General features: G+C 38.3%; 1 protein-coding gene across 1 annotated transcript in view; it reads left to right on the top strand.

Annotated features, from left to right (window-relative positions):
- LOC140161044 (cytoplasmic dynein 2 heavy chain 1-like) overlaps nt 1–19376 on the top strand; it is a 141860-nt gene that overhangs the window by 56918 nt on the left and 65566 nt on the right. The window contains 14 exon segments of the mRNA XM_072184425.1: nt 1822–1980; nt 4044–4267; nt 5887–6019; nt 7193–7423; nt 8133–8246; nt 10140–10322; nt 12281–12458; nt 13052–13233; nt 14088–14270; nt 15444–15667; nt 16255–16376; nt 16941–17146; nt 18232–18496; nt 18894–19101. Of these exon segments, the coding sequence (XP_072040526.1) occupies nt 1822–1980; nt 4044–4267; nt 5887–6019; nt 7193–7423; nt 8133–8246; nt 10140–10322; nt 12281–12458; nt 13052–13233; nt 14088–14270; nt 15444–15667; nt 16255–16376; nt 16941–17146; nt 18232–18496; nt 18894–19101 (2612 nt within the window).

Raw genomic sequence — 19376 nt, 5'->3', positions numbered from 1 at the left:
ACTTATAATTATACTGGGGAAACGATTAAGCATCAATAATGATCTCCTGCACATGCGTACTTGCGTAATACTTGTGTGTGTGTGTATTGTATACCATGACTGCTATAACATTAGACCCAGCTTTAACCACCGTTTATCAGTGGGAGCTGGTAGCCTAATGGATAGGGCGTCCGTCTAGATATCGGAAGGTCGTGGGTTCGATTCCCATGCCGGCACATTCCCTTGCTTTTTTTTCAAGTTGGGTTGTGTGCCGGTCGGGATTTGTGTTTATTTGTTGTCATGTTTAATTGTAACACTTTGGGTTGGTTAAACTGTTCACTCTTTCTTATTAAATATATTCAGTTTCCTCTTGTAGCGAGCAATCGTTCCCCATTGTGTTTATTTGTTCTTGTGCAGGATGCGTATACCCATTACCTACTTTACTTATAATTATACTGGGGAAACGATTAAGCATCAATAATGATCTCCTGCACATGCGCATTACTTGCGTAATACTTGTGTGTGTGTGTATTGTATACCATGACTGCTATAACATTAGACCCAGCTTTAACCACCGTTTATCAGTGGGAGCTGGTAGCCTAATGGATAAGGCGTCCGTCTAGATATCGGAAGGTCGTGGGTTCGATTCCCATGCCGGCACATTCCCTTGCTTTTTTTCAAGTTGGGTTGTGTGCCGGTCGGGATTTGTGTTTATTTGTTGTCATGTTTAATTGTAACACTTTGGGTTGGTTAAACTGTTCACTCTTTCTTATTAAATATATTCAGTTTCCTCTTGTAGCGAGCAATCGTTCCCCATTGTGTTTATTTGTTCTTGTGCAGGATGCGTATCCCCATTACCTACTTTACTTATAATTATACTGGGGAAACGATTAAGCATCAATAATGATCTCCTGCACATGCGTACGCGCGTAATACTTGTGTGTGTGTGTATTGTATACCATGACTGCTATAACATTAGACCCAGCTTTAACCACCGTTTATCAGTGGGAGCTGGTAGCCTAATGGATAAGGCGTCCGTCTAGATATCGGAAGGTCGTGGGTTCGATTCCCATGCCGGCACATTCCTTGCTTTTTTTTCAAGTTGGGTTGTGTGCCGGTCGGGATTTGTGTTTATTTGTTGTCATGTTTAATTGTAACACTTTGGGTTGGTTAAACTGTTCACTCTTTCTTATTAAATATATTCAGTTTCCTCTTGTAGCGAGCAATCGCTCCCCATTGTGTTTATTTGTTCTTGTGCAGGATGCGTATCCCCATTACCTACTTTACTTCCAGTGTGCTGTAAGTGGATTGTGCGGTGCAAATGTTGTGTGCTTGTGAGTAGTCTGGGTTGGATTTCATGGGGTGGATTATTAACTTGTTTTGCTTTCGTATGGTTTGTGCTATAGGGTTTGCTGCAATATTTTGTTTATTTATTTTGTTGTTCACTTGCATTTTGTCATAATTCTTTATTGTGTATATTATATATGTCTTTTAATGTAAACTTTGCTGTAATTTAGCCTGCGGGCTACAATGCATTGTGTTAATAAACCATAAATGAATGAATGAATGAATGAACAGCCCGAAAAGGTTGACCCAATTTTTTTCTCGGTCGTTTGAAAAAGTGAAGAGCAAAAAAAAAAAAAAAAAAAAGGGTTTCAGGCGCTAGCACCCTAAAAGCAACACATTTTGATGTATAGTAAAAGTAAAAGTTATCAGGTATGAAATCCACACACTGCATATTTGGGAGAATTTAAGTGATTTTTGTGTGAATGTGGCAAGATGAAAAAGATACAAGCACAGATTTTGCTTCAAATAATATTAATGTACTGATTTTATTTTCAGGATTTATTCAACCGTGCTAAAGGAGAAGTGTCTATCCGTGAGGCCATCCGTGAACTTGATGTGTGGGGAGTGAGTGCTGTATTCCAACTCACTGAATTTACAGACAGTCAGCAAACAAAACTCATGCTTATCAAGGACTGGAAAGATATTGTCACTCAGGTAGGTCTGCCATGTGGTCTGCTCTTGGGCTATTCCATTTAAAATCCACACTCCCCTGTGGAAGATTTTGGAAACATCTTCCACAGGGGGAGTATGAATTTGAAATGGAATGACCACATTAGGCAGCTCCATTTGATACACCCTCTGAGAAAGATTCAATGTGAATTTTCCACAGAGGGAGGGTGAGTTTCAAATGGAACTCCATAATGTGTTCATTCCATTTGAAATTTATACTCCCCCTGTGGAAGATATTTTCAAAATCTTCAACAGGGGTAGTGTGGATATTAAATGGAATAACCCATTGTATGGTCAATAAATATGAACTTGATAGCAGAATGGAGTGTCAAGTTGTCTGTAATACACAAATATTTAGTATAAATTACTCACCTCACCTCACCTCACCAGGCTGTGTTCGACCATTGTTGGACGTAGCCCTCTTCATGATTCTTCCACTGTTCTCTGTCTCTTGCATTTCTTGTCCATGTAGGTCCCATGTAGGCAGTAATGTCATCACGCCACCTCCTCTTCTGTCTTCCTCTTGATCTTTTCCCTGTTCTTGGTTGCCATTCTGTAAGCCGTTTAGTCCATCTGTTATCTTCCCTTCGTGCAAGGTGACCTGCCCATCTCCATTTCGCTTCTTTGAGTTTCACCATAATGTCTTTGACTTGAGTTTGACGTCTTATTTCAGTGTTCTTAATTTTATCCCTTAAGGTAATGTGAAGCATCTTCCTTTCCATTGCTCTTTGGGCTGTTTGTAATTTCTGTTCCAGGTACTTGGTTGTTGTCCATGTTTCTGCCCCATATGTCATTGTTGGCAATACACACTGGTTGAACATTCTACTTCTCAGATACATTGGTAACTTTTTGTCACATAGAATGTCCTTGAATCTTCCAAAGCAACTCCAACCTGCCTTTATTCTGATCAAAGCTTCTTCCCTGGTGTTGTCCTCCATCTTCACTGTTTGGCGAGATATTTGTAACCATCCACCTTTTTCGATAACATCGCCTTCAACTTCAATGACATCCTCTGACTGGTAGTTTGTCATATATTTTGTTTTGCCCTTGTGTATGTTCAGTCCAATCTTTTTACTTCCTTTATTCAGATCATTTAACTGGACCTCCATATCCTTTACTGATCTTGTCACCAAAGCTACATCATCTGCTAATCTCAGATCTGTTAGCTTCTCGCCATCTATGTTGATCCCTCTCTCCTGTAGGTTCAGCTTTCTGAATATATCTTCCATTGCTGTAGTGAATATTTTTGGGGATATTGTGTCTCCCTGTCTCACACCACGCTGAATTTGGATTGTTTTTGAAACATCGTTTTCAATGTGGATTTTGGCTGTGGCATTTGTGTATATGTCCTCAAGAATTTGGACATAACCTTCGTTGACTCCAACTTTACGTAGTTGACTCCAACGTAGTTGACGTAGTTGACTTCAACTTTACTCCAACTTTACGTAAATTACTCATCCATTTTTAATTATAGTTTGTGATTTTGTCCATAACAGGTTTTTAATTTACACCTAGATTGATAGAAGTTGTTAATATTTAAGGTAGTTGGCAAGGAGTTGAAAAATAGTCAATAAAGTTGATCAAACTAACCAAGTGGTTGTCATCATTGTTGGTTAAATTTTGTACCTCTATACTGGATGAAGTATGCTGAAAAATACTGATACTATATATATTGTTTTTTAATTAATACTTTTGTTATAGTTCTATCTGACATGATCTGATCCAGTTGATCAAAGTCAGAAATTTTGAAAATTGAGTTATTGCCATTACTGATTTGCCCAGTACCTGATGTTGAAATCCTTAAGTTCCTTGCATACTTGGTTGCATAGTTACACTACAAACATTTTATATGTCCATTCCTTATGTTTTTTATTATTTTTTGCTCCTTATTTTGGCCTTTATCTCAATTTCATTATTGTTATTGCTGACTTTGGTCTGATTGGATCAGATTGTGTCACATTATTGATAGAATTTTGGAAAAAAAAACCAACCCGCACTCATGCATTTAACAAGAATCTATTGGGTTTTATTTACAATTACTTATTCAGGTTGGTGATAACCAAAGTTTGCTACAATCACTTAAAGACTCACCATACTACAAGGGCTTTGCTGACAAAGCAACCTTATGGGAACAGCGTCTAGCCGATTTGGATGAGTACCTTCATAATCTAAATCAGATCCAGCGCAAGTGGGTCTATCTGGAGCCCATCTTTGGTAGAGGTGCCTTGCCTAAAGAACAAGGAAGGTTCAGACGAGTAGATGACGACTACAAGTAAGTTTGAAACCGAATTCTGTCAACTTTCCTTTTGTCAAAGACTTTCCTTTTGTCAAAGACTTTCCTTTTTTCAAAGACTTTCCTTTTGTCAAAGACTTTCCTTTTGTCAAAGACTTCCCTTTTGTCAAAAACTTTCCTTTATCACAGACTTTCCTTTTGTCAAAGACTTTCCTTTTGTCAAAGACTTTCCTTTTGTCAAAGACTTTCCTTTTGTCAAAGACTTTCCTTTTGTCAAAGACTTTCCTTTTGTCAAAATCTTTCCTTTATCACAGACTTTCCTTTTGTCAAAGACTTTCATTTATCAAAGACTTTCCTTTATCAAAGACTTTCCTTTGTCAAAGACCATTTTAACCTTCAAGATTGATTCGATGTAAAAGTACCTGTGTATGTATTCAATCATAGATTATCAAAGAAAGGGATTACGAACAGCAGGGACTTACCTAGATTGATTTCGATACCACTCTTTTTAAAGACACTTATCTTTTACGAGTGCAAATGAAACTTACATGGATTTAACATAATGTGATTTTTCTATAGAATTACGATCCACAATCATAAAAGAAAATAGTTGGCACACTTTGACAATATGTTGGAACTCTTCATTGCTGCTCTGAGAGTTCAGTGAAATTATTATAACTATGTTTGATGAGAAGTACAAACCTTCCCCTTTCCCCTTCCCTCCCCCATTCCCCCTCAACCAATGTTGGGGGGTCTGGAGAGCCCAATGTCAAAATTGCTTTCATCAACATTGAATTGGGGGAGAGGGGCAGCGATTTACAGTTATTATGCCAGAGTGTGCCAACATTAATTTCTTTGATTGCAGGTATGTGGTGTACAGGGCTTCAACTGGCCCTATATTTTTGAACTTTTCCTATATTTTCCTATATAGTTGTAAAATGCCCTATAATTCCTATATTTTTTTTTCAAAATGTATGTAAATTTGTTTTTACATACACTGCAGAAATTTGATCAAATCATTATTTCTGCTTTATAATTGTGTCTCAATGAAGACAACTGAGGGATTCTATGACTATGTGCTCTTTTGTATTTGGGCTTCAAAATAGCAGAATTGATCGAATTGGTTTAAATTAACATTTATTATTATTTATGGAATATTTAATTGATATGAAGTTTTGAAAAACCACATAATTTGGTATAGGTGGAGTCAAATTGTGTGTTATAAGACACACCAACTGAATAAGAATTTGATGTGAATGTCAGCTAACATCATAGTGATTTTTAAAACTAAATGTCAGTAAATTATTATTATTAATCGATAAAAATCCTCTATTCTACATATATATCCATCATTTGCCCTATATTTTAACTATATTTTCCCCAAAATATTCCTATATTATCCCTATATTTTTTCCCAAAATGGTCCTATATTATCCCTATATTTTTGCAAGAGTTGAGTTGAAGCCCTGGGTGTAGGTTACATGGTGTGTGCATAAACAATGTAGCATTAGCAATGAACCCCTTTCTTGTGAAACATGTCATTGTCATTTCAATAGGGAACACTGGCATTGAGGCAAGGTATCTTAAAACTCTTTACAAATTTTTTCCTGGATTAAACGAATCTTTTAACTTTTTAAAAATTTTCCTGTTTAAAACAGGGCTATCATGGTTGACGTTGCCCGGGAGAATCGTGTTCTGTCGCTAGTGAGCAAATCTGGTCTACGTAACCTGCTGACAACACTCCTGGATCAGTTGCAACGATGTCAGAAAGCTCTCAATGAGTTCCTGGAGGTAGGACAAATTATGATGTAACATTTTCTTTCCAGTGATTTTGACTATTATGCTTTTAATCACGTGTAGTCTGTGATGTCAGAGCAAATTTATTGTGTGTAGCTACATATCGTGAGTGTTCAGTTCAAGTGCCGTCGTACACATGGGCATGTTTAATAATGCTGCATTGATAATTCTGATACCAAATAATTTAGATTTTTTGAAATTCATGATATAATACCAGAGAAGATGTAATAAAGAGGAGGTTGAACAAGCTATCCTCAAACAAAATATGTGTGAGACCGCTCATTCAAAGTAAATGATGAATCACCCTATTTAGCTGCTTTACAATAGAATACCACAATGGGGTTTGAACCTGGGATGGGTGTGATACACAAGTTGCAGCTAACTGCTTTTAGGGATAGGTCAGTGTGTGCATGTCATCATACCATGCACACCATGCATGCAGACCCTGTCATCTTGTCAGATTTCGGATAAAATATGACTGAAGTTCCATGGCAAATTATAGTTTTTGCTGCTTGTTGCCACTTTCAGCCTCTATTATTTATGATAAATAATGTTTTCAATTATCAGAATATCTTTATTAGGTTTGCAGGAAATGACAGGAAAATACATAGAATAATAAAATAGAAATGATCAACAATCATCACCTCTCTAAAAAATCCTAAAAATTTCTTCTTTAGAAATTTATATATTTACAAAAAAAGGGCGGATTTGGGGGAAAATTTTACAGCACTCGATTTCTTTCTTGTATTATCCACATTATGGTACTCCATCAAAGCAGCACACACGTTTATACTTTTCAACAAAATCTCTATAGAAACATTGGAAATATTTCCAATTCTGAAGTGAAAATCGGTCAACCATGGGCGGTCACACACATAACATCATAGGATATTTCCAGTGGATGTTTAACTACTTGAGAATAAAGGACTATGAATAGATGCGACAGGATTACCTACGGGATTATCTCAAGGATATAATTCTGTTGACCCTCCTCTTTATTACATCTTCTCTGATAATACGAATGAATATGTTCAGTATTATATGATAACAGAATATTTGTTTAAAGTAATATTAATAGTAACTCAATTTTCAAAAATGCCTCCTTTGGCCCCATGGAGCAGATTGTGTTGCATTTTTAATTTTTAATTTCTCCCAAACCCATCACAGGAGAAGCGTGCAATCCTACCACGGTTCTATTTCATCGGAGACGATGACCTCCTCGAGATCTTGGGTCAGGCTACCAATCCTCTGGTCATTCAGTCTCACCTCAAGAAACTATTTGCCGGCATTCACAGCGTCCAGTTTGATGAGAATAACAAGCATATTATGGCCATGAAATCTCTGGAAGGAGAGGTGGTGCCTTTGAAGAACGCTGTAGAGGTCACACTAGAGGTCGAGGTTGGTACTAAACTTATAATTCTTTATTATCACTTTGTCAGTGAACGAGGAAATAATATAAAAGTAGAGTACTGATTGGCTATTTGGATTATGAACTATTGGCACGTCATTGGCAGATTCAATGAAGTAGGGTAACATGATCATTTAGTTTTAGTTTACATGTACTTTTTGCATTTTATCATCACACCCGCAGTGGCATAATGAAATATTGGGTTACAAAAGACAGTGTGTTGTGGGGGATGTATGTATCCATGTATGGTCTTGCTTTTTAATTACAAAGAATGTAAGTTACAAAGAAAAATTCTGTGAAATTGTTAATAAAAAGAAAAAGATAAAAATTATCCACGGCTCTGAGCATGCATGTGAGAGTTTGCAGAGTTTAAAAAAGTCAATGAGTTCTGTTGGGGAATCGGTGACCAGACATCTTTTCTGTACCTTTTCTTGTACATTCAACATCGTCGTTAGGCAGGAATAACCTCCTATGTGTCCTTGGCCCTTGAACATGTTTAAAGCAAACCTCCAGAGGTAACCTGTTGGCAGTTTTGTTTTAAACATGTTCAGGGGTTTAGGAGGTTTTCCTGCCCAATGACAACATGCTTTTAACCATCAAGTTAATCCAAACTAAACCTTTTACAGTACAAGTTATGTAGAGAGATGCATACACTGTATTACTAATGACGTATGTTTTATGATGTAATACTGTTTTTAGGTGTGGCTAGGAGAGCTCTCAAGGGAAATGAAATCCACCTTACAGAGTCTGCTAGTAGAATGCCTTAAAGCACATAGTAAGGGAGACGTTGATCCATCCAAATATCCATCACAGGTAAGAACTTGGGCATTGTCAGTCTTGATAACATAAACTAAAGAGATACAGAATAACCACAAACAGGTAAATACCCAGCATCACCCGTTAATGAGCGCTGATCGTTCCATGAAGTGTGACAGACAAAACTGCTTATGATCATGGTACTGGAATAGCGGTGGGTAACAGGATCATGGTACTGGAATAGCGGCGGGTAACAGGATCATGGTACTGGAATAGCGGCGTAACAGGATCATGGTACTGGAATAGCGGCGGGTAACAGGATCATGGTACTGGAATAGCGGCGGGTAACAGGATCATGGTACTGGAATAGCGGCGGGTAACAGGATCATGGTACTGGAATAGCGGCGGGTAACAGGATCATGGTACTGGAATAGCGGAAACAGGATCATGGTACTGGAATAGCGGCGGGTAACAGGATCATGGTACTGGAATAGTGGCGGGTAACAGGATCATGGTACTGGAATAGTGGCGGGTAACAGGATCATGGTACTGGAATAGCGGTGGGTAACAGGATCATGGTACTGGAATAGTGGCGGGTAACAGGATCATGGTACTGGAATAGTGGCGGGTAACAGGATCATGGTACTGGAATAGTGGCGGGTAACAGGATCATGGTACTGGAATAGTGGCGGGTAACAGGATCATGGTACTGGAATAGTGGCGGGTAACAGGATCATGGTACTGGAATAGTGGCGGGTAACAGGATCATGGTACTGGAATAGTGGCGGTAACAGGATCATGGTACTGGAATAGTGGCGGTAACAGGATCATGGTACTGGAATAGTGGCGGGTAACAGGATCATGGTACTGGAATAGTGGCGGGTAACAGGATCATGGTACTGGAATAGCGGCGGGTAACAGGATCATGGTACTGGAATAGCGGCGGGTAACAGGATCATGGTACTGGAATAGTGGCGGGTAACAGTGGCGGGTAACAGGATCATGGTACTGGAATAGCGGCGGTAACAGGATCATGGTACTGGAATAGTGGCGGGTAACAGGATCATGGTACTGGAATAGCGGTGGGTAACAGGATCATGGTACTGGAATAGTGGCGGGTAACAGGATCATGGTACTGGAATAGCGGCGGGTAACAGGATCATGGTACTGGAATAGTGGCGGGTAACAGGATCATGGTACTGGAATAGTGGCGGGTAACAGGATCATGGTACTGGAATAGCGGCGGGTAACAGGATCATGGTACTGGAATAGTGGCGGATAACAGGATCATGGTACTGGAATAGCGGCGGGTAACAGGATCATGGTACTGGAATAGCGGCGGGTAACAGGATCATGGTACTGGAATTAGGCCCGTTATCGATTGTCGAAAGTATCGATAGTCGGAAAATTCATAGACTTCCGACATGTTGGTACACTCAATGGAAGTATCGATATACAAACGATATGGCACATAGATTATCCCTAATTACTGTCTCCCAATTCCAAGCTGAGCCATCATATCGTCTCAAACCCCTCTAGCAGATCCCCCGAAAGAGTGTGAAGTTACTTTGCATGGTCGTTTTGTTATGTTGGGGGCCTATTCTGTAAGTTCCATCTTGAAAATGTGTCATTATATCAACACTGTATCGATATGTCGTATAATTTGCTTCCGATATACATGTATCAACTTCAAAAAACTGTAATGATAACAGGCCTAACTGGAATAGCAGTGGGTAACACACTGCATACGCCAGATTTTTCAATTTTTTTTTGTCATTATCAGCAAATTTGATATCTTGATGACACCGAAAAAATAATATCGGCGATAGTGATATATTTGGATATTCGATTTAGTGATGATTATCAGTTTACCGATGGTGCTTAGTGTGTATTGCATTCATGTTTATGCTCATGTGTATTGTGATTTTTGAAATTTCTTTCCTTGTATAGATTCTCTGTCTAGCTGGTCAAATACAATTCACTGAACAATGTGAAAATGCAATCAGGAATAACAGTCTGCAGGAATACTTACTAGAGCTGGAGGCCCAATTAGAGAGCTATACCAGCATGGATATACACGGTGCAGGCTCACAGAATGATCCTAGTATACAAGTGTTGGAACTCAAACTCAAGGTAACCAATCTATGGTACAGTCTGTAAGAAGTATAATTCCTTAACCGTAACACACTAAAGCTGAATTTATATTCGATGATTGTGATGCACCGCTTTTGGTAACCGATGTGCCACAATTTTGCGATGCATCGTTTGTCGCTTTTGCATTTATACTTATCACAGCGATAGCGATTGCACACGACAATTAAAATATTCTAAATGCTACAAAATACATTTTTAGAACATCTTGCTGTCAATAGTTATTGCAATGGAATGTGGGACTTGTGTTAATTTCACAATTCATTTAACCCCATAATCCCCAATAGTGTTTTATGCATGGAAGTGCAAGATCCTCTATTTACATTGTTACGAGTCGTACTTGACTCAAGGCCAAAATCACCTTTTACCCGAACTCACACGAATGCACAACACAAATACACTGTTCGTTTAAGCTAACAAAATCTAAGTCTTTAATTGAAAGCAAGTTTCGTTTGGTACAATATAATGACTACAAATGCACATATACATTAATCAAATATAATCACTCTTTATCTATTTTGTACTTAGCCAGCATTCTTCTTCTTGGTGATCATAAAGTTCTTGTAATGTTCTGGACGACTGATGTAATATATCCCTATTCACTTGTCCTGCGACAATCAGCGAAGTCCTTTGTACACTTGCATTGAACTCCTTGCGTATAAAATCCTACACGAAAATGGTGTTCTCCAAACACGTTTACAACTCCTTGCGCAATTCTCCTATACTAAACTCCTTGCGCCGTCCTCCTATGCTAAACTCCTTGCGCCGTTCTCCTATGCTAAACTCCTTGCGCAGTTCTCCAAATTTAACTCCTTGCGCTGCTTTCTCCAAACTTGGTGCTATTTCCACCTTTCACACAATATCTTCAGGAAGCAGGACTGCGATGCAGTTGTCCCCACTTATTTTGACAGTTGCGTTGAATCAAAATACCAGACTTCAGCAAGTCGACAGAAGAATATATTTCCTTTCTTGGAAGAATAACGTTCTTTGACGTATTCTAGATCTTCTCCGACAACACTGGCAAATAGTAGTACTTTGACTACATAAAATATTTCTGGCTTGCAATTTCCTTTCTTTGAAGGAATTGGACTGTAAGCATAGCCCAGATCAACACTATCAACTGTGACAATAATAAAGGCTATTGCAGCCTGTCAGATCTGTATCCAGATGATAATAATTGTAACAAAATTTCATAAAGTCGCCTCTACAATCCGCAGTAGACCCTGATGTCTTACTTTGGTCCACCTTCGTAGCTTTGAAATAACCATATTTCAGGCAAGGCTGAACTTGTAGCACTGTAGGAATCCTCCATGGCTACACTTTGTAATACTCTCTGAGTACCCAGCTTAATTATTATTGATCTCTCTTTTTTGAGAGATAACTACACCAACCACATATTACAATCACATCGATACAGGTCTGCTTAGAATTATTATTAACATTGTGTTTTATCCCCATCTGGGATTTTCCCAATGTTCTAATCATAGACATTAACATTTCACCTTACATCACTTCCTGTGGGTTTTTCCCATGATGTCATCATCTTTCTTTACAGTCTCAGGGATTTCCCCTTGACATGAATAGTCTTGACAAATGATGTTGTTATTGCATTCATCTGGGTTTTCCCCTAGATGTCATAAGAAACAAACTATTGCATGATTAGAATGGTAACTTCCCCTATTTCATGAAATACAATTATACAGGGTACATCACAACATTGCCTATCAATATGATTTTGAGGGACTTCAGAGGCTCGGGGGCGATAAGGTACAGGAAGTTTATGACTGAGGATTCATTATCTGAGGCTCAGGTGCGGTCCCGGGGTGCGGTTAGGGTTAATTAACATAGGCACATTGGTGGGCAACAGAATGCATGCATATCGGGCAACAGAATGTGGGACTTGTGTTACTTTTACATCGCTTCAAACCTTACTGTTTCAGGCTCTGATTTTGGACAACATTCACTTCATTGATGTAGCTCAGCAGCTATTAGACGGCAATATCTTGAATTGTGAGGAATGGCTATGGCAGAAACAACTCAAATATTATATGGGCAATGGAAGCAAGGCAATTATGAGAATGGTGGATGCTGAGTTTGCATACACATATGAATATCAAGGTGAGGCAAAGTAAAAAGACAGCAGCATGGCCCAGTGGGGAAGGTCTTAGACTCTGATGCAGGAGGTCCCTGGTTCAATCCCCAGTGGGGGAAAATTCATATAAAGTTATCCGCTCTCTCTATTACTGCATTTGAAATGTGGGGCAGATGCAGTACATGGATGACAAAGACCTTGCAGCCAGTTCTGATCAGGGTAATACCTGACTGTGTGTACACCCGACCTTGGTTCCTAGGCATCATAGGAGAGCAGTGTTTCAACACTGAATTATCTACCCACATTAAGAATTTGTAAACAATTAAAAAAAAGTATAAAGCAGTTGATTTTGAAGACATTTATAGAATATGTAATTCATAAAAGGTTCATTTCAATAAAATGTAACTGCCGGTTGACAGCTGGCACCCTGACAAAAAATAGATCTGCTATATATTGTCCGGAACAATAGAACAAGGTTAAACAGCCAGTACTTCCAGGGATGCTGGTGGTCGACAGTTAGGTTTTGAAGAATTTGATATTGACTCCTAAATTCCCAGAAAAAAAGATTTGTATGATATGATACAGCATTACATTTAAACATTCATTTTCTTATTGACAGGCAATGCTGGCAAGCTTGTCCACACCCCTCTGACAGACAAATGCTACCTGACCCTGACTCAAGGCATGCATATGGGCATGGGCGGTAACCCATATGGACCAGCAGGTACAGGCAAAACAGAGTCAGTCAAAGCACTTGGAGGATTGTTTGGTAGACAAGTCTTGGTTTTCAACTGTGATGAGGTAGGTCATGGGCAATTCCAGTTGAAATCCACACCCCCCTATGGAAGACATGACCTTAATCTTTCACACAGGGAGTGTGAATTTCAAATGGGGTTTCTTGAGTGGTAGATTCCATTTGAATACTACACCCCCTGTGTGAGAGATTGAGGTCATATTTTTCATAGAGATGTATGGATTTCAACTGAAATAGCCAAATAAATTATTTGTATAGTGTGGAATTTTATGTGCTGCCCAAAAGGGCTTATCAAAATGCTGTACTTTTGGCTTTATTTTAAATGGATCACAACCATAAATCATTCCCCTATCGTTAGGCCTTTGAAAAAAATTCATATATATTGGTGTAAGAGGCTGAAAAAATATTAGGTAGTTTGGAAGATTTTTTATATATTTTTACTCATTTCCTTTCCAAAAATCACACATACTGTGTGATATGTGTACATTTTCCAACAATTTTTTAAGTGCACCCAAAATTGAAAAATGTAGTGCTTTTTCTGACCCTAAATTTTAGGGTAGGCCAGGTTACTCCAGTATTTAAAAAGAATTGACCTTCCTACTATAAAAATGGTGTGCCAGGTTAAAATTATGATTAAATTATTCTAATCGAGGTCTTAAGGTGGGTGGATAACCTAGGGTCGTCCGACAGCTAGTGATGAAGTTGCTTGATGACCCGATCCCAACCATTTGAAGGTTTTCTCTGACGCCTCTACTCTGGTTGAGGGATGATTTTTCCACCCTTCTTCAAGCTCAAACCAGACCCAAATTTAGTTGTAGTTGCACTGGGAGTAACTTTGCAGCATTTGAAGTGATAAGTCATATATTATGACATTCTCTTATCATTTTATTTATTTTTCCAGGGAATAGACGTGAAATCCATGGGTCGTATCTTCATAGGCCTTGTGAAGTGCGGTGCATGGGGTTGTTTTGATGAGTTCAATCGTTTAGAGGAGGCTGTGTTATCAGCTGTGTCCATGCAGATTCAAACTATCCAAGCTGCTATTAAGAGTAAGAAGAGTCACTGCCAATTACTGGGCAAAGATGTAAGTAGGTTATGCAAACTAATCATATCAGGACAATGGTATACAAATATAGACTGCTCGTGAGGGAGATGGTAGGAATTGTTTCCCCGAGGTGATCTTGAGCCCATGGGTCTACTATTTCGCCCTGACCTGACGGTCTCACCATCTCCTGAATAAAGAGCAGTCTATATTTAAGAAATAAAGGGTAGTCCATTATACTTTACACCCAAATAATGTATCCGAGGCAGTAAAAACATAAACAATTGGTGAGGCGCAGCCGAACACATCATTTAAACGTTTTTACTGCTGAGGACACATTATTTGGGTGTAAAGGATAATGCTACACCCTTTATTTCTATTCTATTACCGCAAAACAGTGCGATTTAAAGAGTAAATGTCACTTTTTTCCCCAAATATTTAAAGTTGTTTACCTCACCCGGTTGAGCGCGTACGCATAGCCAAAGCGTAAGGCCATCTTAATTAAATCCTGTGTCTCAAAGCTTGTGAGAAATTGAAAACCTAATGCAGAATGCGGTGTTTTTTACTGTATTTTTTTTAATTTTAATTTTTTTATGTGTCAGTACAGGATTTTGGACAAGCATTTTGTGCAAAAAATATCCAATGTTGCAAATGTTGGAATAGCAGACAAAAAAGTCACTGCTACAAACTATTATTCTTTTCTTTTATTATTTTTGTATCCAAAGTTTGCGAAAAAATCGAAAACTTGAAATCAAATACGAATTTTGAATTTTATTTTCGCCTCTTTGTTAAAAAAAATAATAAAAAGAGATAAAAATGAATTTCTTGATTTTCAAAGAGGACTATATATGCGCACGATTTTACTAACGCACGCGGCAGCTTTGAGACACAGGATATTATTAAGATGGCCTAAGTGACAGCTTGTATTGTGGAAATATTGAACACGTAACCAAGCGTTATGCTTTGCGTAGATGTGTAACAGCGCTAATATACAGTATCACGCTTTCAACAAATCACAGTGCACGATTTTGAATAATGGGTTGTGGAGGTAATAGAATTGTTTTATAAACTTCATACATATACGATTGGTCAAAAGCATTTTTGTATTCAGGCCTAGTACAGTAGTAGTAGTAATAAAAGCCTAAGTCACTTGAATAAAGTAATGTAAAGTACAATTTTGAATTGAAATCAGTGATGTGATGCCATGTTTTACAGATTGACCTGGACCCTAATTCGGGTATCTTCATCACCATGAACCCTGCTGGCAAAGGCTACGGCGGAAGACAAAAACTGCCTGATAATCTCAAACAACTGTTCCGTCCAGTGGCGATGTCAAGACCAGACAATGAGCAGATTGCTGAGGTCATTCTCTTCTCTGAAGGCTTCAAGGAAGGCAAGAGTTTGGGACGTAAACTGGTAGCTGTTTTCACACTCAGCAAGTATGTTCACTTTATGGGTTGAAATCCAGTTGAAATCCATACTACCGGTGTGAAAGATTTTGGAAATATCTTCCACAGAGGGAGTATGTTTTTCAAATGTAATCTGTCAGGGTTAATCATTTTGAAATCCATTTTCCCCCTGTGTAATAGCTTTACCTATATCTTCCACAACTGGAGTGAGTATTTTGAGTGGAAGTCACCCAATTGTCTATTCTAGTCTAAACTCATACTCCCACTGTGGAAGACTTGAGCTAAATCTTCCACAGAAGTAGTGTGGATTTTAAATAGAATAGCTCAAATGAAAGTGCAATTATGAAGTTGTCATTTTGATAATAATAACTTTGCACCCCCTAGTTTGAGGTCATTGTGTGAAATTTAAGGGTCTTGTTTTGGGCCAAGGTATTTTTGAAACATACAGAGGCCCGGAATAAATACCCTCTGATTTCACACAATGCACTCAGACTAAAGGGGGCAAAGTTATTATTTTCATTTGTAACTCTTCATCGAATCAAAATGGCTTTTAGTGTTATTTTATGCCGTAAAACTTTAGTTTTAACAGTATTAAAATCTATACCTGTTTCTTTCAGGGAATTACTCACTCCACAGCAACACTATGATTGGGGATTGAGAGCTCTCAAGACTGTGTTACGGGGCTCAGGAAATCTACTTCAAAAAGCGAGACAACAGAAGGCATCACAAGAAAGCAAAGGTACCTCAAGTCTGTAATCAAATTGTTTTCATATGTCCATTGGACATGCGAATGATTGTAATATATTTCTTTGTGCCATACAGAATTTAACATAAGAGCAACACCTTTGAACCATGAATGACATAACGAATGAAAATTTGTTAGAAAGAATTATTCTTCCCTATTTTGGTGATATTATTAAGTCGAGTCAGAGGTGAACGTATCCTAGCGGTGTTTGAGCTCAAATGTTGAGACAAATAAAGAGACACTCAAGAGGTACGGTATGGGTTATGTAAAGAAGATACCAAGAGGTGTAATTTATGCCCAAATGCCCATGAATCTCTCAGGAGAAACACCTAAAAAGGTTTTCGACTGTAACTCAAGAACCACAAGACCTATGGATATATAAATATGATTATTGGCTTCCTCAAAAAATTTCCTTTTGATACCGATCAATGTACACTGCAGTTTTTTAGTTAAATGGTTAAAACTTGAAAAATATGGCTCCTGCAACACGACTCACTTTGAGTTACAATGACCAGCTTCTCTAGGTTGATGTAATGATTTTGTTGATGTGTTTTTCAGATAAAATAGACGAAGCTCGTCTGGTGGTGCAAGCACTCCGAGTCAACACTCTATCCAAGTTGACATTTTCTGACAGCACTAGATTTGATAATCTCGTCAAGGATGTATTCCCTGGTATTGATATGAAGGATATTGAATACCCGAGCCTAGCGCAGGCTATTCGAGATGTGTGCACCGCCACCAATCTTATTCCAATGGACACACAGGTAAACAAATATAGTTTGTATGTTTGGAATTTGGAAATATAAAACAGTAAATTTGTTTAATTCTTCAATTCCTGGTATGCGCTGGTGATCATTGATCGCGTAGAAGGAGTGAAGTCTCCACCCTTTCTTCATATAGATGACCAATGGGTTAACTATGTTGATGTCACGACTGTTGATCAACCAATCAGTGTGATTGTTGATCATTTATGCGTTTACGCTGGTATATGTGACCCACTCCAACAAAAAACTGGAACAAGTCTCTAGGCATGTTTTTGAGTTACAGGCTTTTAAAGATGACATTCCCATAAAAAATGTTTTGAAATTCTTAATTTCATGGTACTTGATGGTGGGACTAAGTGGGCTTTCAAATCCTTGAAAGTACTTATTAAAAAGAGGTATATTTAATCAATAATCCTTATTCAATCTTGGGTAAAGCAGAAAACTGATTGCTTCATTTCTCAGAATAGCAATTAGGCAAAAATATAAAGGTATCATTTACAAAATTATCCATATATTGAAAAGTAGTGATGCTATTTATAAAATTTTGGTATCATTTTAAAACTTATTGTCTAGCGCTTACATTTATATTCAAATCATGAAATGTCAAAAATGTGACTTATTCCTGGTTTTGTTAGAGTGTGAAGTGATGCATGGCAGGCAACTCGGAAGTTTAGTTAAATTGATTTTGTTGATGAATGATACTATGGCGCATGCATCACAGAGCTTCAATTTGAGAAGAATCTGGTGATTCTAGGAAAGGTTCTTAATATACCAGAGTATATTCATCAGATATATGACACCAGTTGGGGTATTCCATTTGAAATTCATACACCCCCTATGGAAGACATGACCTTAATCTTCCACACAGGGAGTGTGAATTTCTAATGGGGTTACATGAATGGGTGCCTCCATTTTAAATCTACACTCCCTGTGTGGGAGATTCAAGGTCACGTCTTCCATAGGGGATGTATAGATTTCAACTGGAATAGCCTTTGGTGTCCTGGTATGTGGTTATTTTGATTAAATTTCAACCTTGTAAATTTGACTCTTTACTTGTTTACCTCTATATACATTGAACTTTACAGATCAAGAAAGCTCTTGAGTTGTATGAACAACTCAGACAGAGAACAGGTGTGGTTGTGGTAGGCCCAAGTGGCTCAGGCAAGTCAACCACATGGCAGATCTTGAGGGCTGGTCTCAATAAAGTTGGTCAAGTGGTCAAGCAGTATACCATGAATCCTAAGGCCATGCCAAGGACACGGCTGTTGGGTCATATTGATATGGACACAAGGGAGTGGTCAGATGGTGTGCTGACGTTCAGTGCCAGACAGGTTGTCAAAGAACCTCAAGGTAAAATAGTTTTTCAAAGTCCTTGTCATCACTGGGCGGAAAAAACATCGGGTCAAATGCAAAACCTTGTGTGTCAAAAGTGGCCCCAATTACAAAACCTCATGTGTAATTTGCTCAAATTCTATTTTTGTGTGTCAACTTAAAGAAGACATGCACGCACTTGGGTGCAGCACTAGTTGAGTATTGCATAATGCGTCACTGGCGAGCAGGGGTGAATTTACGCGAGTGTACATTTGGAGTTTATCGATGTGCACAGTAACAAAAACCAAGTAATTTTTGCCAATTATAAGCGGAACAAACTATAAGACCTAGTATTACGTGGTCTTGGAAAAAAATCAAGAGAAGAAAATTCAAATTTTCCTTTTGCTAATATTTGTGATATATTAATCTTATGCAGAGATACAGTCTTGGATCATCTGTGATGGGGATATTGACCCAGAATGGATTGAATCACTCAACTCTGTCTTGGATGACAATAGACTGCTGACCATGCCATCGGGAGAGAGGATACAGTTTGGTCCTAACGTCAACTTCTTGTTTGAGACCCATGATCTGAGCTGTGCTTCACCAGCTACAATATCCAGAATGGGAATGATCTTTATGAGGTAGGGTAATGTAAGAATGACCGCTTGATAAACATAGGTTTTAGGACCCCTCTCCTCCTAACATTATTGTGTCTTTTCTTCCGCCAGACAGTAATGTGTGTTTTGTGGTAGTTACAGCATTTACTTGTCTCAATCAAAGACAATTTATTTGACCCTCCCCACCTAGCGCGACATTATGTTTTGCTTCACTAAGACAGTGATCTTCCATTTGGTGCATCATATAATTGCAATTCTTAAAGAAATAAAGGATAATGCCATATCCTTTACACCTAAAT

This window comes from Amphiura filiformis, chromosome 9, assembly GCF_039555335.1.
Source record: "Amphiura filiformis chromosome 9, Afil_fr2py, whole genome shotgun sequence".
Lineage (NCBI taxonomy): Eukaryota > Metazoa > Echinodermata > Ophiuroidea > Amphilepidida > Amphiuridae > Amphiura > Amphiura filiformis.
The sequence above is the reverse complement of the archived record's forward strand: the minus strand, read 5'-3'. Positions and strand labels throughout refer to the sequence as shown.